Source organism: Eublepharis macularius, chromosome 15 (assembly GCF_028583425.1).
Source record: "Eublepharis macularius isolate TG4126 chromosome 15, MPM_Emac_v1.0, whole genome shotgun sequence".
Classification (NCBI taxonomy): domain Eukaryota; kingdom Metazoa; phylum Chordata; class Lepidosauria; order Squamata; family Eublepharidae; genus Eublepharis; species Eublepharis macularius.
Window position 1 is genome coordinate 34,499,171 of NC_072804.1, and position 26,800 is coordinate 34,525,970.

Sequence of the window (26,800 nt, forward strand, 5' to 3'; positions counted from 1 at the left end):
AAAGCAGATCTCCAGTGAGAGAACCTGATCTGGAAAGCTTTAGAAGGATCAGAGGGTACCACCTGGTCTACCAGGGAAAGGAGTCGTCCTTGGCTGAAAGCAGATCTCCAGTGAGACAACCTGATCTGGAAAGCTTAGAAGGATCAGAGGGCACCACCTGGTCTACCAGGGAAAGGAGTCATCCTTGGCTGAAAGCAGATCTCCAGTGAGACAACCTGATCTGGAAAGCTTTAGAAGGATCAGAGGGCACCACCTGGTCTACCAGAGAAAGGAGTCGTCCTTGGCTGAAAGCAGATCTCCAATGAGAGAACCTGATCTGAAAAGCTTTAGTAGGATCAGAGGGCACCACCTGGTCTACCAGGGAAAGGAGTAATCCTTGGCTGAAAGCAGATCTCCAGTGAGAGAACCTGATCTGGAAAGCTTTAGAAGGATCAGAGGGTACCACCTGGTCTACCAGGGAAAGGAGTCGTCCTTGGCTGAAAGCAGATCTCCAGTGAGACAACCTGATCTGGAAAGCTTAGAAGGATCAGAGGGCACCACCTGGTCTACCAGGGAAAGGAGTAATCCTTGGCTGAAAGCAGATCTCCAGTGAGAGAACCTGATCTGGAAAGTTTTAGAAGGATCAGAGGGCACCACCTGGTCTACCAGGGAAAGGAGTCGTCCTTGGCTGATCCCTCTGCTTTCCTCACATTTCATTCCAAACCAAGAGAATAACACAAAGACTGGACATGATTCCACATGGAGATTTTACACTGAACAGAGAGCAGTTTCCATGCCACAGTGTGCTTATTTTCAGCATCACTTGTGGGGCTCCTGGAGTTTCCTTATTTAGGAAAGGAGAAAAGCAAAATCAACTTTTGTGTGGAAGCTCTGCTCACAGCCATTATGGGGTGGGGGCAAAGATTAAGCTCAACCTTCAAAATAGCAATGTAGCTTTGATAGGGTTACCAGGTGCCTGCCAGTGACAGGCAACCTCCCAGGGATTCCTGCCTCTGCCTGCAGATCACTGGTGATTGGCAGGAGGAGGCAAGCCTCCAGAGATTGCCCACCTATTGGCAGGCAGGCCAAGGAAATGGATGCCCCCATAGGCCAGCTAATGACATTACTTCTCTTGTGACCAGAAGCAACGGCATGGCACCAGGGCCAAAATTGGCCCAAACATAGTGAAAACCCTGTGCTAACACAATGACATCACTTCCAGTCACACAAGAAATGATATCATTGGAAGTGGCACAGGAGTAGTAAAGGAGGAGAAGTGCCCACACCCACATACCTGTCAGTTGCCGAGGAGGGGGGAACCTGACAACTTGCATTGTGGTTCATTAGAAAGGGGTGAAAAGAGGGCTTCTGGTGCTAGGGAACCCATGCACCTGGCGCATGGAGTTAAAGATGAAAAGTCAGGGAGGGGGCAGCATCAGAATGGCAAATGGAATGGGGCATAGGGATACAATCTTTCTGCCCGCTTCTACACTGCTGCTTCTGAAGCAGGGGCACTTTTTCACACCCTTCTGCTGTAGCCTGAATCTGACACAACTCATATTGTCAGCTGAAGACTTGTGGTAGTCTATAGCCCTGCCACAGACTTAGAATGCAGTGGCAAAGTGAACAGCACAGGGACTATTTTTTCCTCTATGCATGCATGTCTGTTCTCTCTGATTTTTCTTTCCCAAAGATGAGGGATAGGTTTCAGAGATACAGCATATCACCCTCTATGGTATGTCACCCAACCACTGAATTAATCTCACTTCTGAATATCCAACAAGAGTTATCACCTCCAGAAATTTCCAGCTGTGAACTTTCTCTATCAGCCATCTTTATTACAGCAAAATTCAATTTTATGCAGCACAGGTATTTTTCCTAAATAAAACTTTTTTTATGTCTCTTCCTCTATCCTACAAAAAACAATAACATTGTTTAAGGGACCTGAGCATTTCATACATTCCAGGTAAACAACATTCTGCTTTGTTGGAAGAGTTGCCAGTCCATTAGTCCATTAGCGCTCTGAAATTACACAGAATAATTCTTTAACTTCAGGGCAAATTTTTCAAATACAAATCCTTGCAAAACTTCAAGAATTTCTCTTTGTCCTCCAAAGATCTATATCTTCAAATAAATAACCAAATGTTGCTGGGATATTTAAAAACTGTTGCCGCCTCCATTGGAAGAGAAATAAGGGTTGGTTCTTACAGTTCCAGCTGTGGTAGCTGTAAACCTGAGAATAAAATAAACAGAGTAGATTGTCATATTCAATATCAAACAAAGTATCTGCCTGGTAAGGTGCAGTTCAACTCCGGGGCATGCTGTGAATATTTATGAACATCAACTTATTCATAACTGATCTGGGGGCAAGGGTGAGTAGAACTTTACAGTGAGTGGGGGCAAGGGGGTAAAGGTGAGTGTCCAACTTTACAAATGACATCAACAAATCAAGTTACAGGTCTATTGGTTTCAGTCAGAGTGATGGGGAAAAATCAGATGGGGAAAAATCAGACCCAAACCCGTTCCTCTAATGTCTTAAAGGAGTCGATGGAATCCCTGCCAAACTGATTACAAAGACATATTGTCTATGGGCCAAACTACAAGTGACTCTTGACACAGGTTGGACACTTGTCAGCTTTCCTCAAGTTTTGATGGGAACTGTAGGCAGCTTGGCGGAATGTTGGACAAGTGACAGTTGAAAAGTCCATTGGACAGCAGTCGGAGAGCCAAGCTGCAAGACCAGGATGCCTACATTTCCCATCAAAACTTGAGGGAAGCAGACAAGTGTCCAATCTGTGCCTTTTGTCACTTGTAGCTTGGCCCTCATTCTTCAACAAATTTGGGGCAGAAGAAAGGCAAACAAAAATGTTTCTCAAAACCACTCCTTCCTTATTTGGGGTTCGATCCAGTCGAAAGTTTCTGCTAAGAGAAGCAGGGGGAATTTTACTGAAACTCTCCTTCCACTGCAGATTCATGCCTCGTGCTGTTCCACGCCTTCTACTATTCCCCAGAAATGGTTTTTGGGAGACTCCTTTGGGCTACAGTGGGATGGGGCAGGTGAGAAAGTCTGCTGACGGAAATCCTGCCCACTGGATCCATGCTCTTCACCAGCAGTAAATAACTACAGTGATCTAAAACAACAACAACTAGGGATTTCATTATGAGTCAATCCCAGTCTATCATGTCAGGCTTGCTATTTGCGTGTCTGTGAGGGATAAATCCCTGCCCTCAACCCCAATCTCCCACCCTCAAAAAATTGTGGAGTGGGAGAAAAAATAGCTAGAAAATGGCCTCCATAGTGATGCTCTAGGAATTCCCTCATGTCTCCATGGTCTTTACCATAGAGATTAAGGGAAAGTCCTACAGCAACACTTGGAAGTGCCATCTCATCCTCCCCAAATTCCACCTTCCCCAGGCACTGCCCTCAAAATCTTCCATCATTTACCAAGGCGTATGGGCAACCCTAAATCATCTTGACAATGTGATGATATCAAATTGTCCTGAAGTCAGTCGGCTGTCATGATGTCACAAAACAAAACCAAAGCAAAGGCCATGCTTCCTACTCATGTTGAATGGGTTTTGTAAGCTCCCTGAATGATCAATGAAAGTCAGGGGTGTTTCAGGAGCTGGATATCCTTGGCTCATGCTCCTGGAAGAAGCCATATAGTTCAAGTGGGTAGCTGTGTTAGTCTGTAGTAGAAGAGCAAGATTCTGGTTGAGTAGCACCTTAAAGACTAACTAGATTTCCAGGATATGAGCTCTTGAAAGTCAGAGCTCCCTTCATCATCAGCTCACACCCTGGAAAATCTAGTTGGTCTTTAAGGTACTACTCGACCAGAATCTTGCTCATATAGTACTGTAGACTCCACTTTTTAGCATCAAGAAAAAGGATATTAGTCCAAAGTAGATATGTGCCTTCACGTGTCAGAGTGGATAGATAAGATCTATGAATATGCATCAATGGCCAAATTAACTACTTATGTACATAATAGACCAATAGCTAAATTTGGGGGGAAATGGAAGGATTTCTTTGATTACTTAGATTAAAATTAAGATTAATTAAGGTTACTCAGTACAAAGATAAGAAGATAAAACACAGGGAAATGATTAACCAAAACAGTTGATATTAAAGATTGTATAAGTAAGGGAAGAAGAGCTATTACACAATTATGCTCTGTTATTATAAATTTTGACTGTATCTTTCTATTAGTTTGATGTAATTTCAGAAGTAGTGCTTGTATAAGATTCAAACTAATTCCAAATGTAGTGTTTGTGTAAGTTTTTTAAATGCACTTTCTATTGTTACATCTTTTCTTTTTAAATACAATTCCTGTATTTAAAAAAAGAAAAAAAATATATTAGTCCCTTATAGGGATGTGCGTTTCGGCATTCAGAATGCCGAAAGAATGCCGAAACAAAAGTGTTTCGGCTTCTTTCGGGGAATGCCGAAACGTTTCGGGGAATGCCGAAACGTTTCGGGTAGCCGAAAGAAAAAAGCCGAAACGTTTCGGGATTCTTTCGGCTTTCTTTCGGCTTTTCTATGGGAAAATGCCTCCGTCTTCCAGGACGCCTGGAGGAGGCATTTTCCCACCGAATAAGCCCAAAATTGGTGGGGACCTTCCTCTAACCCTTCTCTAACAACCACCCAAGTTTCAGACAGATTGGACTTTGGGGGGCCATGTTATGGCCCCCCAAAGCAGGTCCCCCCATCCTCCCATAAGAAAGCGAAGGAGCAGCATATTGTTAGCATGCTGCTGCTGATCTTTCTTCATTATTTCCTATGGGGAAAAAATGAAGAGGCAGGCTTCCTTTGCCAGGGGTGGCATTTTGCATGCAAAATGCCCCCCAGCCCTCAGGGGCCCTTCTCCCACCCCTCCTCCCACCCCCCACCAAGGCTCAGCCTGCTCCCACTTGGGGGGGCCATTTCATGGCCTCCCCAAGTAGGTGCTCTAATCTCTACCACTGACAGCTGGGGGAGGCTTGTGTTGCCAGGGGTGGCATTTTGCATGCAAAATGCCCCCCAACCCTCTGGGGCCCTTCTCCCACCCCTCCTCCCACCCCCCACCAAGGCTCAGCCTGCTCCCACTTGGGGGGGCATTTCATGGCCTCCCCAAGTAGGTGCTCTGCTCTCATCTCTACCACTGACAGCTGGGGGAGGCTTGTGTTGCCAGGGGTGGCATTTTGCATGCAAAATGCCCCCCAGCCCTCTGGGGCCCTTCTCCCACCCTTCCTCCCACCCCCCACCAAGGCTCAGACTGCTCCCACTTGGGGGGGCCATTTCATGGCATCCCCAAGTAGGTCCTCTCAGCCCCTAAAGTCCACCCCTTACAGCCCCACACAAACCCAATTCCCCCCCAGCTGCCACACACAGACCCAAATCCCCACATTAGCCCCTCACAGACCCAAATCCACCCCCACCTGCCCCACACCCATAACCCCAGGAACAGGCTGGCAAAGGCCAGCCCTCTCCCTTTGTTCCCTATGCTGGGAACTTCTAAACTCTCTTTCCCTAGGCAATTCTGCACAGCCCAGGGGTGCCACAATGGTGGGCACACTTCTGAGTGCCAGCTGGTCCCTGTGAAAGAGCACCTGAACCACAGACACCCTCCCTCAAATTCCCCCACCACCTACAGAGATGGCTGGCCAGCCAGCCCCATTGTTCCCTATGATGGGAACCAACTGCACAACAAAGAATAAAACAAGAACAACACAAAATAAAGTTTTAAAAAAATTATTTTCTCCCTTCCAAAGTACAAGTAGGCAAAGCATTATGACACATTACACCAGCAGTCCCCCACACAGAAAAATAACACAACTCACTTAACATCAGAGAATCACAAAGCATGATTCCTGTCAAAAACACTTTATTTCTTGAACAGCTTTAGGTTACACAGCAGGGGGGAACACCAAAGGGCATGGCAGCACTATCTTACACAAAAATAACACAACTCACTTAACATCAGAGAATCACAAAAACACAATTCCTGTCAAAAACACTTTATTTCTTGAACAGCTTTAGGTTACACAGCAGGGGGGAACACCAAAGGGCATGGCAGCACTATCTTACACAAAAATAACACAACTCACTTAACATCAGAGAATCACAAAAGCACAATTCCTGTCAAAAACACTTTATTTCTTGAACAGCTTTAGGCTACACAGCAGGGGGGGACACCAAAGGGCATGGAAGCAGTATCTTACACAAAAATAACACAACTCACTTCACATTAAAGAATCACCCCAAAAAATAGCTGTCAAAAGCACTTTATTTCTGTAACTGCTTTAGGTTACACAGTAGGAAGGCACCGCAGAGCAGGAAAGCAGTGTACTACGCAAAAATAACACAACTCACTTCACATCAGAGAATCACACAAACACAATTGCTGTCAAAAACGGTGAAGTGGGTTGTATTATTTTTTGTAGTACATTGCTATCATGCCCTGTTGTGCCCTCCTACTGTGTAACCTAAAGCTGTTCAAGAAATAAAGTGTTTTTGCCAGGAATTGTGTTTTTGTGATTCTCTGATGTTAAGTGAGTTGTGTTATTTTTGTGTAAGATAGTGCTGCCATGCCCTTTGGTGTTCCCCCCTGCTGTGTAACCTAAAGCTGTTCAAGAAATAAAGTGTTTTTGACAGGAATTGTGTTTTGTGATTCTCTGATGTTAAGTGAGTTGTGTTATTTTTGTGTAAGATAGTGCTGCCATGCCCTTTGGTGTTCCCCCCTGCTGTGTAACCTAAAGCTGTTCAAGAAATAAAGTGTTTTTGACAGGAATCATGCTTTGTGATTCTCTGATGTTAAGTGAGTTGTGTTATTTTTCTGTAAGATAGTGCTGCCATGCCCTTTGGTGTTCCCCCCTGCTGTGTAACCTAAAGCTGTTCAAGAAATAAAGTGTTTTTGACAGGAATCATGCTTTGTGATTCTCTGATGTTAAGTGAGTTTTGTTTTAATTTTTCTGTGTGGGGGACTGCTGGTGTAATGTGTCATAATGCTTTGCCTACTTGTACTTTGGAAGGGAGAAAATAATTTTTTTAAAACTTTATTTTGTGTTGTTCTTGTTTTATTCTTTGTTGTGCAGTTGGTTCCCATCATAGGGAACAATGGGGCTGGCTGGCCAGCCATCTCTGTAGGTGGTGGGGGAATTTGAGGGAGGGTGTCTGTGGTTCAGGTGCTCTTTCACAGGGACCAGCTGGCACTCAGAAGTGTGCCCACCATTGTGGCACCCCTGGGCTGTGCAGAATTGCCTAGGGAAAGAGAGTTTAGAAGTTCCCAGCATAGGGAACAAAGGGAGAGGGCTGGCCTTTGCCAGCCTGTTCCTGGGGTTATGGGTGTGGGGCAGGTGGGGGTGGATTTGGGTCTGTGAGGGGCTAATGTGGGGATTTGGGTCTGTGTGTGGCAGCTGGGGGGGAATTGGGTTTGTGTGGGGCTGTAAGGGGTGGACTTTAGGGGCTGAGAGGACCTACTTGGGGATGCCATGAAATGGCCCCCCCAAGTGGGAGCAGTCTGAGCCTTGGTGGGGGGTGGGAGGAAGGGTGGGAGAAGGGCCCCAGAGGGCTGGGGGGCATTTTGCATGCAAAATGCCACCCCTGGCAACACAAGCCTCCCCCAGCTGTCAGTGGTAGAGATGAGAGCAGAGCACCTACTTGGGGAGGCCATGAAATGCCCCCCCAAGTGGGAGCAGGCTGAGCCTTGGTGGGGGGTGGGAGGAGGGGTGGGAGAAGGGCCCCAGAGGGTTGGGGGGCATTTTGCATGCAAAATGCCACCCCTGGCAACACAAGCCTCCCCCAGCTGTCAGTGGTAGAGATTAGAGCACCTACTTGGGGAGGCCATGAAATGGCCCCCCCAAGTGGGAGCAGGCTGAGCCTTGGTGGGGGGTGGGAGGAGGGGTGGGAGAAGGGCCCCTGAGGGCTGGGGGGCATTTTGCATGCAAAATGCCACCCCTGGCAAAGGAAGCCTGCCTCTTCATTTTTTCCCCATAGGAAATAATGAAGAAAGATCAGCAGCAGCATGCTAACAATATGCTGCTCCTTCGCTTTCTTATGGGAGGATGGGGGGACCTGCTTTGGGGGGCCATAACATGGCCCCCCAAAGTCCAATCTGTCTGAAACTTGGGTGGTTGTTAGAGAAGGGTTAGAGGAAGGTCCCCACCAATTTTGGGCTTATTTGGTGGGAAAATGCCTCCTCCAGGCGTCCTGGAAGACGGAGGCATTTTCCCTTAGAAAAAAGCCGAAAGAATGCCGAAATAATGCCGAAAGAATCCCGAAAGTCGAAAGCCGAAAGAGATTCTTGTTTCGGCTTTCGGCTTTAACGATAGAGAATCTTCTTTCGGCTTTCTACTTTCGGCTATAGCCGAAAATTTTTGGCTTGCACACCCCTAGTCCCTTATGGTTCCTTACTCATCTTCTGCAGGCAAAAACATCTTCCTAGCCCTGACCGAGATATTATGTATGCATTGGCACTACTAAACATACTCACCCATAGGAAGGAGAGAATGGATATTGTGGCCCATCACCCGCCATGGCTGGGGGATCACGACCGCTGCTGGATGGTTTGGCCGGGTTCCTCTGCTGGTAAGAATAACCAGGTTGAACCAGCGGGATATAGCTGAGCACTGGTGTGTAAGGTGAGCGGAAGATTTGCTGGGGGTTGTAAGGAGTGACCTACAGAACAAGGAGTAAAGGATGAAAAGTTACTTTGAGGTTGGAACTGTGAAGTTCCTCTACAACAGGATGGGAAGAGGATGTGGCTCAGTAACAGAACACGTGAACACATGAACTGCCATACTAAATTAGACCATTGGGAAATTAGAGTCAGTTGTTTGCTCCAACTGGCAGCAGCTCTCCGGGGTCTCAGGCTGAGGTCTTTCCCATCACCTGCTACCTGGTCATTTTAATTGGAGTGCCAGGGATTGAACCTGGGACTTCCTGCATGCCAAGCAGATACTCTACCAATAGGGTTGGACTAGATGACCCTGGGGGTTCCTTCCAACCCTATGATTCTATTATTCTGGTTGGAAAATACATGGAGTTTTGGGAATGGAGCCTGGGAAGGGCAGGATTTGGAGAAGGGAGGTACTTCAACAGGGTATAATGCCATAGAATCTGCCCCAAAGCTGCCCATTTTCTCCCAGGACCTGACCTCTATTGTCTGGAGTTCAGTTGCTATGCCAGGAGATCTCTAGCCCCACCCCACCCCGGGAGGTGGGCAACCATATCTACCATTGAGCTGCAGCCTCTCTCCAAGCATTTGCTTCATATACAGGAGAGGCCAGACTCAGCCCCTAAATCTTCAGCTAAAAGGATCTTAGGTGCTCAGAAAGGCCAGAAATTGAACCAGGGACTTCTCGCACATAAAAGCTCTACCATTAAGCCTTGCCCCCCACCCTTACAAAAAATATAACTCCTTATGACATTGAATTATGGAGCTGCCTTGTACTGTTGGTCCATCTTGGCTGGGCCTGTATTCTCTACTCGGACTGGCAGTGGCTCTTCAAAGTCTCTGTTTAAGGTATTTCTCATTGTCATTTTAACTGAATATGCCAGGGATTGAACTTTGGACCTTTCACATGCAAAGACTACGCTTTGCCACTAAGAGCCAAGCTACAAGTGACGCCTGACACAGGTTGGACACTTGTCAGCTTCCCTCAAATTTTGATGGGAAATGTAGGCATCCTGGTCTTGCAGCTGTAATGGAGTGCCAAGCTGTAAAACCAGGACGCCTACATTTCCCACCAAAACTTGAGGTAAGCTGACAAGTGTCCAACCTGTGTCATTCGTCACTTGTAGCTTGACTATGAGCCTCATCCTCTCCACCTCCGCTCCCCTCCTCCAGTCTCACACCAGCAAAATCTCCCTAGCTTGCTAAGCTTCAGCGGAGCAAAAGAATTACACCCTGCTCCTTGGCCTGACTGTGGCACAATCTCCTGCAAACCATACAAGACTCATCCCTCCCCTGCTATCAAAGCACCTTCCCCAGCTGGCAATTCTTCACCCGCTCACCTCATTAACATGTTTTATGTCTCTCCCTGCTCCCAGAATTTTATACCCCTCCTTTTTAAAAAAAATATTATTATTATTTATTTATTAACAGACTGTAACATATACAAAAGAAAAAGCATACACACAGATAAAATACGGGATATAAATAAGTACACTGGTATCTTCCGACCATGTCACCAATCCAAAGCCTTCTGTCCCATCCCTACCAATATGTAAACTCGCTCTTCATCAGATCAAAATATCAATGCTTCCTCTAGTTTCATAATTACAGGTTCCATTCTTTGTATTGCTCCTCCTGAGATCTATGTTAGTGATATCTCTGTTTTTCTGATATGCAGTTAATTTCACTAAGGTATAGATCTCTTTTGCTTTCAACAACCAATCTTGTAGTTCAGGGGTGTTTTTTTCTTTCCATTGTCTGGCAAAAACCATTCTGGTAGCTGTAATAATATGAAAGGCAATTATCTGCTGATCTCTAGGTAAATTAGGTAAATAGTTCTGCAGTAATATCTCTGGTTTCTGAGGGATTTGTACCTAGACATGGGCACAAACGGGAAAAAACGAACATGGTGTTCGTTGTTTGTTGCCATCCACGAACAACGAACACTGACCAACATGATCCTGTCACAAACATGTTCGTTGTTCGTGAGGGGCAGCAGGCTCTCCTCCAGCCAAATGTACCAATAATAAATAATAGCTTGGCCCCAGAGCCTGGCAGCAGCCCTGGAACCTGAAGAAGTAGATCCTTATCGCACCACTCCTAGAAACCCTACATGAGCAGGCAGCAGGAAAGGTACCAATAATAAATTAGAGCTTGTCCCCAGAGCCTGGCAGCAGCCCTGGAACCTGAAGGGGTAGATCCCTATCCCACCACACAAAGGAAATTCAAGCTCCAATGCACTCAACCTGTCTCTCTGTGCAAACTCAAGTCTTACCTACGGACAATGGGATCAGCTCCATCTCTTATCCCCCGTTTTTACTGTCACGGTTCATCTTACTGTTGTCTGTCCATCCTATTCCCCATCTCTCTTAAATGAGCTTAAAATAGAAGCTCTGATTTCATTGCACAGGGCTGACTGTGCATGTTCTCTTTGAAACCCCATCTGTCTAAGCCGATGCAAAACCAGAAGAAGAACCTGGTGTCTTGCTGTGGCTCATCACATCTCGTAATTTTGAGTGTATTTACCACAAAAGCTCCTAAATTATTCTTCTGGGTCTGCAGTGCACACAGTGATGTATGAGTTCAAGAAAAGGACATCTCACTAGTAAGATGTACTGTCTATAACAGCTGGGACGTGACAGAGGCCACAGACTGACACCAGTTAAAGAAATAGTTTCAAGAGGAATCAGGGATCTCCGTTATCTAACTAAAGGAGCTTGACTCTCAAAAGCTTATACCCTGGAAATCTTTATGGTGCTATTGGACTCAAATCAGGCAGGAGAGATTTGAATCCTCTCTCGTACGTACCCACCCCCTCTGTGAAACTTCATTCATTGTGATTCAAATTCTTTTTATTTCCTTTAAAATCCCTGTAGCTGGAATATTGAAAATGGTTTTATTATTGCCGTGACTGGAAACGGTAAAAAAAAAAAATTACCACACTGGAAAAATTGGGTAGGAATTGCTTTGCTGAACCTACAAGTGACTGGTTTTCCAGGCAACTGCTGGGCCTTGTCTTGCTGCCTGCTATCGGCAGCAGAGGAAGAGACTGGACTCCCTTCCTTGGAGTGGAGCAGCAAACGTCCAGGAGGGATGAGTATATTTTGCTTGGCAGGACAAAAACCTTGAATTGGCCCTAACTATTTCCATTAATTTAGCATTTACATTTCATGTTTTCTTCTTTAACTTTTCCTGCACAATGTCCCTATTAGGTAGACTATTTGAGTGGAAAGGTGGCATATAAATATTTTAAATAAATAATAAAATAATTCACCTCTGGGAGACGGAGGGAGGTGATTTGTTCAGGACCACCAACAAGTGAAACAACAACATACATTTCCTCAACCTAAATGCAACTCTCTCTATGCAAAAATGTAAAATACCTGTCTGGAGTAGCATCCCAGCTGAGGATGTAATGTCTGCTGATATGGGATCCGTGCTCTTTGCTGATACAAACTCTGTGTTAAAAAAAAAGGTATATACAGGGCAGAAACTAAATGCAGAAGATCTGGGTCTCTTACCACTACTACCCCTGTATTCAAAGTCTACTCCTGGAACCCACTCAGAGAGAGTTCTGTATTCAGATACAAGCTGTTGTTTTGAAAACCTTTCCTTTCTGTCTTAACTTAATTCAACCTTTCCCTTCAACTGAATGATCAATTAATGAATGACTCATATTTATACCAATTGGCATATCACCAAAAGCTCAGGGTGTGCTTTTTTGAAGATGATCAAATGAAAAAGTGAGACACCTTACAATTTAATAAGCAGGAGCTTCCAGTTGTTTGAAGGCCTTGTCTAAAGGTTGGGCTGCCAAGCCCTCCATAGAGGTGGGGGATCTCCTGCCCAGAGCTAGTGTTGCCTGCTGCTGCTCCAAGTGGTGTCAGGGAGGGAGGAATTTCAAAATGGCAGGATTGCATGAATGATGTTGCCACTTCCAGGGAAAACTCAGATGTGACGACAGGTACCTCTAGGAATCACTGGAAGCTCTATGGTTTTACCATAGAGTTTCTAGCAATTCCTAGACTACCCACCATCAGTTCTGGGTTTTCCTCAGACATGACACTCTCAGACCTACAACTGTCTCCCTTGTCCCTCTCCAACTTTCCCACCAGTTGCCAGGCACATGCCATCATCCCTGTCATGGCCCAGTCTGAGAGTGAGGTCTCCTCTGGAGGAGAGGAGCCTCGTGTAGCCAGCCGGGACTCCTCTGGAGAAGAGGAGCCCTGTGTAGCCAGCCCTAGCCCTGATTCAGCAGAAGCCAGCAATCAGGAGCAACAGCTGCTGGCTGATCAGAGCTTACAGCCAGCAGCTGAGGCACCAGCACCCTCAAGCTCCAATACTACAGAGGAAGCTCAGCCAGGGACTTCTACAGGTGCAGCGCAGCCAAGAGCCTCCACCCCCCCCCCCCAGGTTCACCCACACCCAAGGAACGCCGCAGGCAGCGCCAGAGACTGGAACTGCAGGAGAGACGGCGCAGTGCTCGCCTCTTAAGCCAACGCCAGCTGCTGGAGAGTGATGATGAGTAGTGACAGGATAGAGCCCCAGCAGCTGGCTGAAAACCACGCCTGGCTATAAGAGCCAGTCTGGAGGAACTGCTGGGCGTGGAAGCAACGTGTCTACTGCTTGCAACCACTCCGTGGTTCGTGAACCTTGCCTGTGCCTGCTTTTGGACCTGACACTATCGGTGACTGACCTTGGACTGTGCCTGACCTTGCTTTTGGACTCTGGACTCACTCCTGGCTTTATCTCGTGCTCTGACCACCGGTTTGACTTGGCTTTTGCTCTTGGAACTCCCCTTTGACTTTGGCTTTAAGGTTTGGACTTGAACCACCCTGCTTGGGCTGGCCCAGCCCGTGACAATCCCTGTCTCAAGTGTTGCCTTCTGTGGGTCATTTTTGCAAATAGAGGGAGTTTTCTCTGGCAGAAGAAACTTTCCCCTGACCCAAGACACTCCTTTGAATATCTTACATCAAGACAAGCCTCCTTCTGCTAGAAGGCACCTTTGCTAGTGGAACAGATCTGCGAGATCCAATCTAATATCTAATGAGAACCAATGTGGTAAAGCGGTTAGAATCTTGGACTAGGATCTAAGAGACCTTCGTTCAGATCTCCTCTCTGCCATGGAAGCTTGCTGGGTGACCTTGGGCCACTCACACACTCTCAACCTAACCTACCTCACAGGGTTGTTGTGAAGATGAAATGGAAGAGATGAGAATGATGTAAGCTCCTTTGGGTACCATTGAGAGAAAGGTGGGGTATAAATTAAGTAAGTAAGTAAGTAAATCTTTTCTTTATGACTCCTTACAGCAGTAAGACACTGGGAACCAATGTCGCTTCAAAATTAAAGAAGTATGCCCTCAACCTGCTGATTAAAATTGGACACTCATTCAGAGTAAGATTTTAACAGAGGACTTGTTAAGCCAATTAAAGATTTTAGCTGTTGGGATAGACTAGCAATGCATGAGTGAGAAGGAAAATGTAGTTGGCACACTTCCACTTGCTCCACCAGTAGTGCAATTGCTGCGGCATCACATACAGGGGTCCCCAACATGGTGCCCATGGGAACCATAGTGCCCACCAACACCTTTCCTGGCACCTGCCAAGTGTTTTTAGAAAGCGGCAGGCCAAGTGGGGCTTTTGCCCCCCACATCTTCTGACTGGCCACTGTAGATATTTTCAGGGCTTTTTTTCAGGGGGAATGCAGGGGAACAGAGTTCCGGAACCTCTTGAAAATGGTCACATGGCTGGTGGCCCCGCCCCCTGATCTCCAGCCAGAGGGGAGTTTAGATTGCCTTCCGCGCCACGTAGAGTGGACAGAATGTTGTGAAATGAGTTATGGTTAGGTGGCTTAAAACTTTAAATTAAATTAATTGGAAGAACCAGAACAATTTGGACATAACATTCTTCTTTCAAGTATGACCGTGCGAAAATAAGGAACTCACTGAACCTTGTTGAGGTGGCCTAATAATTGCTTACAGTGCGTGTGGGCAGGGCTTTTTTTCAGCAGGAACGCAGTGAAACAGTGTTCTGGAACCTCTTGAAAATGGTCACATGGCTGATGGCCCTGTCCCCTGGTCTCCAAACAGAGAGGAGTGATCTCCAGCGGTGCAGAGGGCAATCTAAACTCCCCTCTGTCTGGAGATCAGAGGGCAGGGCCACCAGCCATGTAACCATTTTCTCCACTGAGTTCCACCACCTCTTTCCTCAGAAAAAAGCCCTGGATATTTTAAGACTACAATACAATGATCTTCACTGAGTGACTGAAGATCAGGTGTGTCAACCATGTTATGACTGGTTCTGCCTTCTGCAGCAGCCATTTTGTGACAGCCATTTTGTGGCTGAGCCAACCATCTTATGTCAGCATTCCAAAGGTGCCCACAGGCTCCAAAATATAGTACTTTATAGCACTGATATAGGACTTTAAAATTGTTTTTAACAAAATTTAAAATGTGCACCTGGGGCAATGGAATGTATAAGAGATGGTTGGCATGACATAATTTGATTTGTTTGCCAGATTGCTCCAGAAGGAATACCGTGTGCAAAAAACTGTGGGGACATAATCACTTTCACTTAACGAAACCAGACAGCAAGAAGTAAGTTCAGTGCTTCTGCTCATGCAATGACTGTAGAAATCTTCCTCAGGATCCAACCCACTGTCATCAGGCCTTCTTTTCTTGAATATTAAAGAATATTAAACATGACAACAGACTTCTATTCCTATACACTTTCCATTTCCCAAGTCATGTTGATTTTTTTAAAAAAGTGTGTGGGAGGGAATTGTCTGTACATGTTCATCCTACAGATCCACCATATCCAGAAGAAAACCAGCTGGGAGGATTTCGGTGTTGTTATGGGGTGAGGAGGTGGAATTTCTTTTTTTGGAATTTTTTAGTGAAATCCTGAGCAGAGTTACTCTAAGCTTAGACTGGAGTAACTGTGCTTAGGATTTCATCATTTCTTTTTCAGATGTAGCGTTTGCTTCCTCTCACTCTCTTTTCCTCTTTCAAAAGAGAAATTCTCATTACTTTATCTTTGAGGGGGGGTTTTAGCCACGTGATAGTGCAGTTTCTTTTTTTTTAACCACACACTGGTGCTCTATATTGGCACTTCTGTAACTTCAGCCATTTCAGCTTGCGTGGCTGTTTTTTAAAATATTATGTTGTTGATGATGTTTATATTTTTACTGCCAAATTTTATTCTATATTTTGTTGTACATTTTATAATGTTGTGATCCGCTCTGAGCCTGCTTGCAAGGAGAGTGGAATAAAAATTTAATTAAACTAACAAATAAATGAAATAATTGTTTTTGTGTCTTTTCGTTTGGGCCAAATAAAAGGTTTTATGTGGACGGTTGGGGGGGGGCAGGATTGCAACCTAACTTGCCCTATGTTTTTTACCTTACTCTCCCCTGGCAGTGTCGTGCAATGGTTAGAGTGCTAAGTCAGGATCTGTAGGAACCACCTTTCTAGGACTTTCCAGCTCCAAACCTCAACTCTGGTGACAGGAAGGGGTGAGGTTTTCAGCTCTCTCTCTAGAAACCATCAGTTGAGCACTGCCTTTCTCAGTACAACAGCTTTCCAACCTAGTCCATACATTTCCTGGACTGAGTCCCTGCTACCTGGCTCCAGCTCCTCCACTGAGAGTCAACTCCATCCTTGCTGAATATCAGCTGCCCACTGGAGACCCCTTTCCCCTGGTTATCCACAGAGATAACAGGACACTTTGACACTCTAATTACCACACCATGCTGGCTCTCATTACCACCGACAGCCCCCATCTCTCAGATTCTGCCACCTCTCCAGCCAATGGAAGCTGAATTTTGCCATTCCCTGTGTGCTTCTAAATTTGAGTTACTGTGAGCCAAGCTACAAGTGACGAATTACACGAGGAAGAACACATGAAGGGAGTCGCAATGTTAGCTGGGAAGCTGAGTTTTAAAAGAGATCGGCAGTCTTTGTCAATTTCCCCTCTCTGCAGAGCCAGGGAGATGGCTGCTCATTGGGTTTATTTCCTCTTCGCCTCTTAGAAGGGGAAGTGAAACTGAGAGAGCCTTCAGGAGGCAAAGAGGGAATTAACAAACCCTCTGAGCAGAGATCTCCCTGGCTCTGTAGAGAGGGGAAACTGACAAAGCCTTCCAATCTCTTTTAAAACTCAGCTTCCCCGCTAACATTGTGACTCCCTTCACGTGCTCCTCCACGTGTAATTCATCTCTTGTAGCTTAGCTCGGTGTCCCCATAGCAATCTCTGTGCAAAGACCTCCCCCTTCAAGGCTGAAGGTCTCTCCCCAGCCTTTGGTCAGTCTGGGAACATTACCTGGTACTGTGGGAAGCTTGAGTGGTTTGGGAAAATGGGAGGTGGAGGGTAATTCAGGCTAAGCCATATGGGTTGCTTCGAGGTTGTCGTCGAGGTCGTTGGGAATCGTGGGGTGAAAATGGTCCCGCTGTACTTCAGGTTGTTCTTATCCACGGCTGCTGAAGTTGCTGTGGAAAGTTCAAACTCTGGTTATACACAATGTGTTCTGGACACTGGGGTCTGCATAAATTCGTCAGGTCTCCTGGAGGACTGGCTGCCCAAACCTCCTACTCAGCCCAAGATTTGGCCTTGGATTGGACTTTGGACAGCCCCTTTCTGAATCTCAAACCTCAAGTCATTGGTTCCAGAACTCCTTGGCAATGTGTCCTGCAACTCAAACTTAGCTATCTATAGCCTAGCTGATGACACGACACCCCTGGGTCAAAGTGATCCTCCTTGGAAAACTCATCTCTAGTTATAGAAGGAGTTGCAATTGCTTTTCTCCACTTGCAGTATGAACAGGTACCGTCTAGGTCATTCAAGTGGCAAGGAGGACACAGTCTTGGGCCCAGGGCTCCTCTTAACTGGTGTTTCGTTTGAAACCAGCATGCTTGTTCCTAATGACAAGCCTGGGCTATTCTGGAATCCTTACCATTGTTTTGATACAGCCCATCAGCAATCAGTTCAGGTTCAGTTTTTGAGCAGATCTTGGCAAACACAGGCAGCTGCTTCTTCTGTCCTTGACTTTCGGCCACCGTCATTACAGTGTGCGGCCTCGTGACACTGTCTTTGTGGGTCACAGGCCCAATCATGTTGTTTTGCAGGAGATCTCTGAGCAATTTGGCTTCTTCGGCCGCCATCTTGTTGTCCAGAGCTTTGGCATATTCCATGCGTTTCACTGGGAACTGCGCCAAGAGCTTGGCAATCTGCGTGTTGGAACCCATCATGTTACTGTTACCACCATCTGTGTTTTTGGCACTCTTGTAGATGTATTTTGCGGGCAGTAGGATGCCCGTGACAGTGGACTTTGTGGACAGCTGGACGTCACAGATGGACCTCAGTTTCATCTCCCTTTTGTTTCCGGTGAGTGCTCTGTAGACATTTTGTACCACTTCCCTCTCCTCTAATGTCTGGTCTCCATAAGAAAGTGTGATAAGATTAGATGGGGCTTGAACTGAGGGAGCAGGGGTCACCTTGTCCTCTTCCAACCTTTGTGTCTCTAGCTCGGTTGCATTCTCCTGGGTGAGGCTCAAATATTCTTGCTCAACCAGCAGGGAAATCTCATCTTTGCCAATGCTGGTTTCTAAAGATCTGTGGGAAAGACAGAAACAACCCATCAGACTGGGTGGCACCCATCAGAGTGCCTTCCCCAAACTAGCTCAGAAGATGGCCCCCTACCTTAACACAGCCAATCTGGTCACCTCAATCCACCGCATCGTAACATTGAGACTTGACTACTATAATGAACTGTACATAGGTCTACCCTCATACTACACCTATTCTGCATTCACTCCTTTGGCTACCCATCAGTTACTAGGCTCAATTCAAGTTTTTGGCTATCTCATACAATGCCTTTCATTACTTTGGCCTCTCATATCTGAGCAATTGCCTTTCTCCCTACGCTCTGCCATGACAGATTCACTCATCTGAACAGGGCCTTCTGCAGGTGGCACCCTGCACTGAGGTAAAACAACAGCTGCCCATACACTCTCTGTGGTGGCATGCAACTTATAGAACAGCCTTCTTGAAGAGGTCAGACAAGCTCCCTTCTCCTGGCTTTCCACAAACTGTGCAAAACTGAATTATGCAGAAGGAGGACCTTCATACACAGGTAACAGGGCTGTGCTTTAAGTAAATTGTTCAGACAGTTGTAGTGTACCACTGTGTGTTGCCAGTATGTTCCTACTCGATACTTTCCATATTGTTAATGTGTCATATCGATCTATGTCATATCAATTTGTTTCAGCATTTTTTCCTGCTCTGTATCAGATTTCAGCCAGAAAGGCAGACTATGAGTGAGTGAATGAATGAATGAATGTGCTGTGCTGTGCTGTGCTGTGCTGTGCTGTGCTGTGCTGTGCTGTGCTGTGCTGTGTGGAACTGCAAGCTCAGGGCTAAGGAGAAGAGGCCCTTCTGCCTGGCCTGCTGCCTGCCTGCTGCCTGAGCAACAAGCTGACACCTAGGTTTGTCTTTATCATTTTGAAACAAACAAACAAAAACTGTGCACACTACTAGTCTGCTCAGCAAATCTGAAGTCTTCCTTCAGCCTCTGGAGCCTGATGGATGAGTCACTTAAGTTGAAGGAATGCTAGGTTAGAAGAAAGCTTTTGAACCGGTGAGCCAAGTGGTAGGATACAGGCCATCCACCCCTTTTAAATTATTCTTACTAAATATAAAATGGCATTTTAATATAATTTCATAACTGCCCTGAATAGATGTCCTATTCAGACCTTACAGTTCATGTGCACTGGAAAGCCAGCAATGGTGCATGGACCCTTCTGTTCTGATATGTGTGGTCACCATGCTGTCTGAAAGGGAAGCTTTGGAACACATGAACCATAACCAGGAAAAAAAAACATGGTTTCATGTAGAGCGTACAGAGGCTATACCCATGTGCAAATTGCTCCTTTTAGACAACATGGGCAGTGTGGTATAGTGGTAAAAGTATTGGACTAGGATCTAGGAGACCCAAATTCAAATCTCTCCTCTGCCATGGAACCTCGCTGGGTGACCTGTCTCGTAGCCCAACCTACCTCACAAGGCTGTTCTGAGGATAAAATGGAGGGAGGAGAGGAAAATGGTGTGAACAGCTTAGAGTTAAGCTACAAGTGACACCGGACACAGGTTGGCTTGGCTCAGGGTCGCCGTTGGAGAGAAAGGCTGGATATAAAAGAAGGTAAATAAATAAATGGCAACCTCACACATTGGGAGGGCTGTGGGAAGTACACATCCATTCGTAACATCTGAAAAGGACTAATTCTTTACATGCATTTGGACAGTAATTTTGCACCCGATCCCAAATTAAGACCCAGAACAGGGGCCCCAATCCTTGCACCCAGTTTCAATTGGGCTTGTACCCAACAAGAAAAGATACAGCAATTGGAACAGAAGCATGTCGCACAATGGAGGCCTAAAAATGATGCATGAGAACAAGACAAGCTGTATTCCCCAAGGAAGGGCAAACCAAGGGCTCCTGACCAGGGCTAAAGGCTTAGCTAGTCCACCTCACAGGGAGCCCCAGAAAATGTCACTTTAACACATCGCAAAATCGCTCCATCTGGCAACTCCAAGAATACATTTCTCCAGTGAAGTTTCCTTGCTCGTTATCAAATGCCGCGAAGAGCTGACACATGGTTTTCGTCTCTTTTTTGTTTGTCATATGCTCCAAGGACAGAACATCTGGTGTGATAAACATGGGCTACATATGTACTTATCTATACATATAAATATCGTGCCAAATTTCGTAGTAAACCGCATATTACTTAATTATCTCCTATTATGGCATCACTGTGTAATTAGAGCTGCCTTTATTATTCTGCAAATTAAACTGATCTTGCAATCCCTTTCATTCAAACTGTCCCTGAAACTTTGGTGCTTCTTGAGACAGACAGATAATCCAGTGATTTCCACACACACACACACAATACATACCCACAATACACACACATCCCTACTGGCTAGTTTAAGATATACTTTCTGTCCAGAAATGAGAGGGGAGGTCAAAGATCTAGCCCACCCATTTCAGTGTCTTGGTGACATTGTCAAATTTGGAGCTCAGTTAAGGTTGCCAATCTCCAGGTGAGTCCTGGAGATCTCTTGGAATTGTAACTGATCTCCTGACTACAAAATGGATGCTTTGGAGTGTAGACTGTATGGCTGAGGCCTCTCCAAATCTCACTTCCCCAGGCTCCACCCCCAAATCTTCAGCAATTTCCAGACCTGGAGTTGGCAATCCTGTGCTCAGCCATACCTCTTTTGCCTTGGATCTGAAGAAGGAGAAGCCAAAAGGCAGTACTCGGAGGCTGGATCTTGGCCATTGAATGCCAGTTGCTGAACCATCCAACCTCTGTGGCTGTGATTGGGGTTGAGAACTGCTCACAGAAGCTGATTCTGCACATGTTGGATAATGCACTCTCCATGCACTTTAGCTATCATTTGGAAGTGGATTTTTTGTTTCACACTCGAAAAATTCAGTTCCAAATGATCTCTAAATAGGATTGGAAGGGCATTATCCAATGTGTGCAGAATCAGCCAGAGATGGGGTTAGATCCATACTAAATTTCCCTTTTCCCACTGATTCCCCCTTTCTTCTGTAGAACCCCCTTCACATTGGGGTCTCCTTATCCCCTTGTGAGTGTCAGCCTGTGGCTAGATAAGGCTCTTCCTACAGGTTCCCTTTAAAAGCAAACAAGAGTCCATTGATTGAATAAGGAAACTTTACTGCAGAAAAGGTCCATTATAGTCCACGGTCCTGAATAGGAGACTCAGGATGGTACACAGTCATTGTTACCAATGAAGGGCAAAGCATGAGATACAAAGTAACAGTTCCCATCTGCATCAGCCTCCCCCCACAGTTCTCAAAACAACATCTTTCAGTCCTGGGAAGCTGCTCTCCTTCAAGGCCAATACTTGGTGGAACGGTGTTAGACAAAACAGTCTCCTCCGGTGGGGAAGCTGCCTGGGAACTGGTGCACCTGCGGGGAAAGCACTTAGACACTAGAAGCATTAGAAAATGGAGTCAGTACAGTTTAAACACACATTGGACCTGACATTCTGCCCCCCTCAAAATAGATCCCCCCCTGGTTTGTAAGGGTAACGAGTATGAAAAGCTTTGGTTAATCTAGGAGCATGAACATGTACAGAGTTCACCCACTCATCGTATCCAGAATCAAAGTCCTTCCACCTAATGAGGTAAAAAAGCTGATTCCGTTTGACTTTAGAGTCCAAAATTTGTTGCACTTCATAGTGTATTTGGTCGTCTATCAAAGTTGGAATGGGTGGAGCTTTGATGTGCCACTTGTTGTCGGTGGGAGCTCTTTTAAGGAGACTGACATGAAATGTATCATGAACATGGCGCAAGTTCTTGGGTAAATTTATAGCAACAGTCACTTTATTGATCACTTTGCGTACAGGGAAAGGTCCAAGGAACTTCAACGCTAGTTTGCGGCTTGTCTGAGCTAATTTCAGGTTCTTGGTGGAAATATAAACATGATCTCCAGGTTGCAAATCCCATTCGGCCGCACGATGGCGATCTGCGTACTTTTTGTAATCCAGTTTGGCTTTTTCGAGGTGTTTTTTAATAAGAGTCCATTGTTGCGTGGCCTCCCCCCACCATGAAGATACATCAGGCGAACTAGAGGAATGGAGAGGGGGAGTGTCCAACGGGAATGGATTGAAGTGAGCTCCATATACAATTTTGAAGGGGGCCTCTCCAGTGGAAGTATGCACACTGTTGTTGTATGAGAATTCCGCTAAAGGAAGAAGGTCCACCCAATTATCTTGTTGGAAATTAATGTAGCAACGAAGGAACTGCTCTAAAATCTGATTAGTTTTTTCGGATTGTCCGTCGGTTTGTGGGTGGTGGCTTGAGCTGATTCCCTGCTCAATATTCAACATTCGCAAAAGCTCCCGCCAGAAGTTGGCAACGAATTGTCCGCCGCGATCCGAAATCACCTTGGACGGAAAAGAATGTAATTTTACTATGTGTTTTAAGAATAAATCTGCCAGCTTCCGAGCGGTGGGTATAGCAGTACATGGAATAAAATGAGCTTGTTTAGAGAACAGATCTACCACGACTAAAATGCAATTATGTCCTTTCGAAAGGGGTAAATCAGTGATAAAGTCCATAGATATTATTTCCCACGGTCTGTTAGGCGTTTCCAGTGGTTGTAGGAGACCTGGCGGTTTCCCTTTCCGGGTTTTGGCGCTGAGGCAAATGGGGCAGGAGCTAATGTATTGGGAAATGTCTTTGCGCATGCCCGGCCACCAGAATTGCCGTTGTATTAGATGCAACGTTTTCAGATACCCATAATGACCAGCAGTGGGGGCATCGTGACATCGCTGTAATACCTCCCGTCGGAGGCTGTCCGGGACGTAAAATTTGCTTCCCGCTAGCCAATCCCCCTGTGGGGATTGAGCCAGTTTACTTTTAGGTGCTTTATCCCCCTCCTTTTCCACCTCCACTTTAAGTTTCGATTTCCACTCCTGGTTATGTGGGAGGGGTTGGCTTGCGCGGCTGCGGGTAGTCACCACGCCTCCCAATTGCGTAGGTGAGAAGACCGTGTCTACAGTCTCCTCCCGTTTGCTCTTGTGTTGGGGCATGCGCGATAGAGCGTCTGCAAGAAAGTTAGTCTTGCCCGGGAGGTAATTTAAAGTGAAATTGAATTTGGAAAAGAATTCTGCCCATCGTAATTGTTTGGCATTCAGTCTGCGAGGGCTTCGAAGGGCCTCCAGATTTTTATGATCTGTCCAGACCTCGAAGGGATATCGCGCCCCCTCCAGCCAATGTCTCCAGTTAGTGAGGGCTGCTTTTACTGCAAAAGCTTCCTTCTCCCACACATTCCAATTCCTTTCTGCTTCTGAAAATTTCCTTGACAGGAATGCACAAGGCCGTAGTTTCCCATCCTCCCCCTTCTGCAATAATACCCCTCCTATCGCCGTATCGCTGGCGTCGACTTGTACTATGAAAGGGTAATTCTCGTTGGGGTGGCAGAGGATGGGTTCTGTTACAAATTGCTCTTTCAGGCATTCGAAAGCAGTTTGGCAATCGGATGTCCATTGTATTTTGGAGGAGGGTTTTTTAGCCTGGTCCCCTTTATTTTTAGTCTTTAACAATTCGGTTAAGGGGAGCGTGATCTGGGCAAAGTTTGCTATAAAGTCTCTATAGAAGTTGGCAAAACCCAGGAACGATTGCAGTTCTTTGCGGGTGGTGGGAGTTTGCCATTCTTGGATCGCTTGTATCTTGGTTGGATCCATTTTTAAACCCTCTTGGGAGATACAGTACCCAAGGTAAGTGAGCTCAGTTTTGTGGAATTCACATTTGGACAACTTGATGGGTAGTTTATTGTTCATCAAAGTGGCCAGGACTTTTTGCACCATTTGAATGTGTTCCTCCTCTGTGTTCGAATAAATTAAAACATCATCAAGGTACACCACCACACCTTTATAAAGGAACTCGTGTAGAACTTCATTTATCATGGACATGAATACAGACGGGGCTCCCGCCAATCCAAAGGGCATAACTAAGTATTCATACTGTCCGAGGGGTGTATTAAATGCGGTTTTCCACTCATCCCCTGCCTTGATACGGACGTGGAAGTAAGCATCTTTTAAGTCTAATTTTGTAAAGATCTTACCTTGGGCCACGACGTTGAGAAGGTCTCGGATGAGCGGGATGGGATAGGCGTTGTTGGTGGATACAGCATTAAGTCCTCTAAAGTCCGTGCACAGTCGAAGTCCCCCATCTTTTTTCTTCACGAAGAGTACCGGAGCGGCATGGGGGCTGTTGGCTGGGCGGATGAACCCCCTTTGAAGATTGGTGTCGATAAATTTTCGGAGCTCCTCTCGTTCATGGAGACTCATGGGATAGAGTCGTCCTTTGGGCAGTGAGGCTCCAGGTACAATTTCCACCGCACAGTCAGTACGTCGGTGCGGGGGTAGAGCATCAGCTTCTTCTTCGGAGAAAGCATTCAGAAAGGGCCAGTACGGTTCGGGTATTTGGTTTATTTCTTCTTGGGTGAGAAGAGCCTTCTCGGTGTGAGTTGGATCCCTACCCCAATTTTGGTTCCAGCGATGGTTTTTACAGTTGGCGTGACTGAAAGTGACACATCCTTCTGCCCAATTTATGTAGGGATTGTGATCACATAGCCACTTGCTGCCTAGAATTAACGGGTATTTGGCAGTGGAGCTGATGACAAAAGACCTTTTCTCCCAGTGTTGGCCCATGCCGGTAATTACTGGAATGGTTTCGGTGGTAACAGGGTTCATATTGGTGCCATCCATTTGTTCAAAAATTACTGGATTTTGTAATTCACGAGTTGGTAGAACTAGTCCGTTGACTAGGGCTGGGGCGATGATGTCTCTTGAGCAGCCCGAGTCGATGAGGGCTTGCACTCGGATGTGCATTTTCCTCTCCGGGTTAAGTAAAGTCACTGGCATGAATAAGATGGACCCAGGTGGCCGGTTCCGCGCAGGGACGGGCTTGGGGTGGATCTGTCGTTTGGGCCCTTTTACGACAGATCCATCTCGTTTCCCGACTGGGGGCTTTCTGGATTTACTTCTGCGTTTGGGGAAGCGGGGTCGTATTCCATAACTTCTTCCGCTTCCAGCCCCCTTTCTGAGGCGGGCCTTTGGGAAGCGCCGCGGCCTCGGTTCGCTCGTGGAGCGGGAATCGGGCGTTGGAGAGTAGGAAATGGAGCAAGGGTTGGACGCCGTAGTTGAAGCGGAGGTCTTTGCACAGGCCGGTAGGGGCATTGTGCTGCAAAGTGACCGGCTTGTCCGCATTGCAAACACAGCCCTTGTTGCCATCTAGTATCTCTCGCTCCACGAGTGGCGTATCCAGCTCCCCGTCCTCCCTTCTGTAAAGTCAAGGGTCTCCTTTGTCCCGTTTGTTGTTGTTGTTCAACCAAACGGACTTCCAAAATGCGATTTTCAACTTCGCATGCAAGTTGGATCCAACCTAACAGCGTAGGAGGATTGTCCTGCATAAGGGCTCTATCCAGAAGTCTCGGGTTTAGCCCTTGCTTGAACAGGATGATTTTGGTGGACTCCTCACACCTAGGGCATTTGGCAGCTAATTGTCGGAATTTCGTAATATAGTCCCTTGCCGACATGCTGCCTTGTTTAATGGCTTGCAATTCTGTTCGGGCCCTGGTTTCCTCTAAGGGGTCTTCGTATTGTGCTCGAATAGCGTCCACCAACCCCTGGAGAGTATTGAGTTCAGGGGCCCCGATATTGTATAGACCTACATACCAGTCTGCTGCTTTGCCTTGTAAGCGTGAGCCAAGATGCTCAATTTGACTGGCCTCGCTGCCGAAGAGGTGTCCCCACCGGTTGAAGAATTGCACTACTTGCACTAGGAAAAATCCCAGTTTGGAGGGATCCCCATCAAAAGTAGCTTCCAGCTTCACCCAGCCCATCGGGAGGTCTTGTCTCGGTGCCGGCGCTGGGTAGAAGTCCATCGGGAGCATCAGTGGCACTTGAGGTCCGAGGGGAAGTGGTTGGGGACCCGGTTGTGGTAGCGGTGCTGGTTGCACTGGCGGCGGCATCACCGGCTGAGCTGGCGGTGGTGGCCTCGGCTGGGCCGGCGGTGGTGGCCTCGGCTGGGCTGGTGGCTGTAGTCGTGGTCGGGGGGCAGGCTGCTGCAACCTTGGTCGGGCTGGTGGTGGCAATACCGGAGGTGCCGGCAGTAGCGGTTGAGGTGGAGGTGGCCGGGGCGGCTGAGTAATGACCGGCCGCTGAGGGGCAGGTTGGTGGGGTCGTAGTGGCGTAGGCCCCACCGGTTGGTTCGGAGGTGGTAGTACTGGTTGATCAGGTGGCAAACGTATCGGTTGCTGCAACGGGGTTAGTTGCGGTCGAAGCGGAAGGGGCCGCAGCGGCGAAGGCCTGATGGGTGGTGGGCCGCGCGGGCTTGCCCCTCCTGGCGTTGTGACTCTGGGAAGCAGAGGCTGGTCTTGAGGTGCCGGTAGACCGTCCCTTGGAGTTTGCTGAATGGGGACCACTTCTAGCGGTTGTTGCGGCAACTCCTCTCCGGGAGGAGCCGGAGGCTCTTCCGTCTGATCCGGTCGCACCGTTATTGGAGAAGCGGGAGGGGGTATCACCGTCGTCCCAGTTGGACGGGTTGGCCCTTCTTCCCCTTCTGTAGGCCTCTCAGC

General features: G+C 46.9%; 1 protein-coding gene across 1 annotated transcript in view; it reads right to left on the reverse strand.

The window, feature by feature from the left end:
- Nucleotides 1–2,136: 2,136 nt before the first annotated feature.
- The window catches only part of C15H1orf94 (chromosome 15 C1orf94 homolog), a 30,361-nt gene continuing 5,697 nt past the window's right edge, over nt 2,137–26,800 (reverse strand). Inside the window, exons 2-6 of the mRNA XM_054998827.1 lie at nt 17,581–18,239; nt 16,950–17,116; nt 12,017–12,091; nt 8,451–8,635; nt 2,137–2,212 (exon numbers count right to left, since the gene is read on the reverse strand). Of these exons, the coding sequence (XP_054854802.1) occupies nt 2,137–2,212; nt 8,451–8,635; nt 12,017–12,091; nt 16,950–17,116; nt 17,581–18,239 (1,162 nt within the window). The remainder of the gene's footprint in view (nt 2,213–8,450; nt 8,636–12,016; nt 12,092–16,949; nt 17,117–17,580; nt 18,240–26,800) is intronic.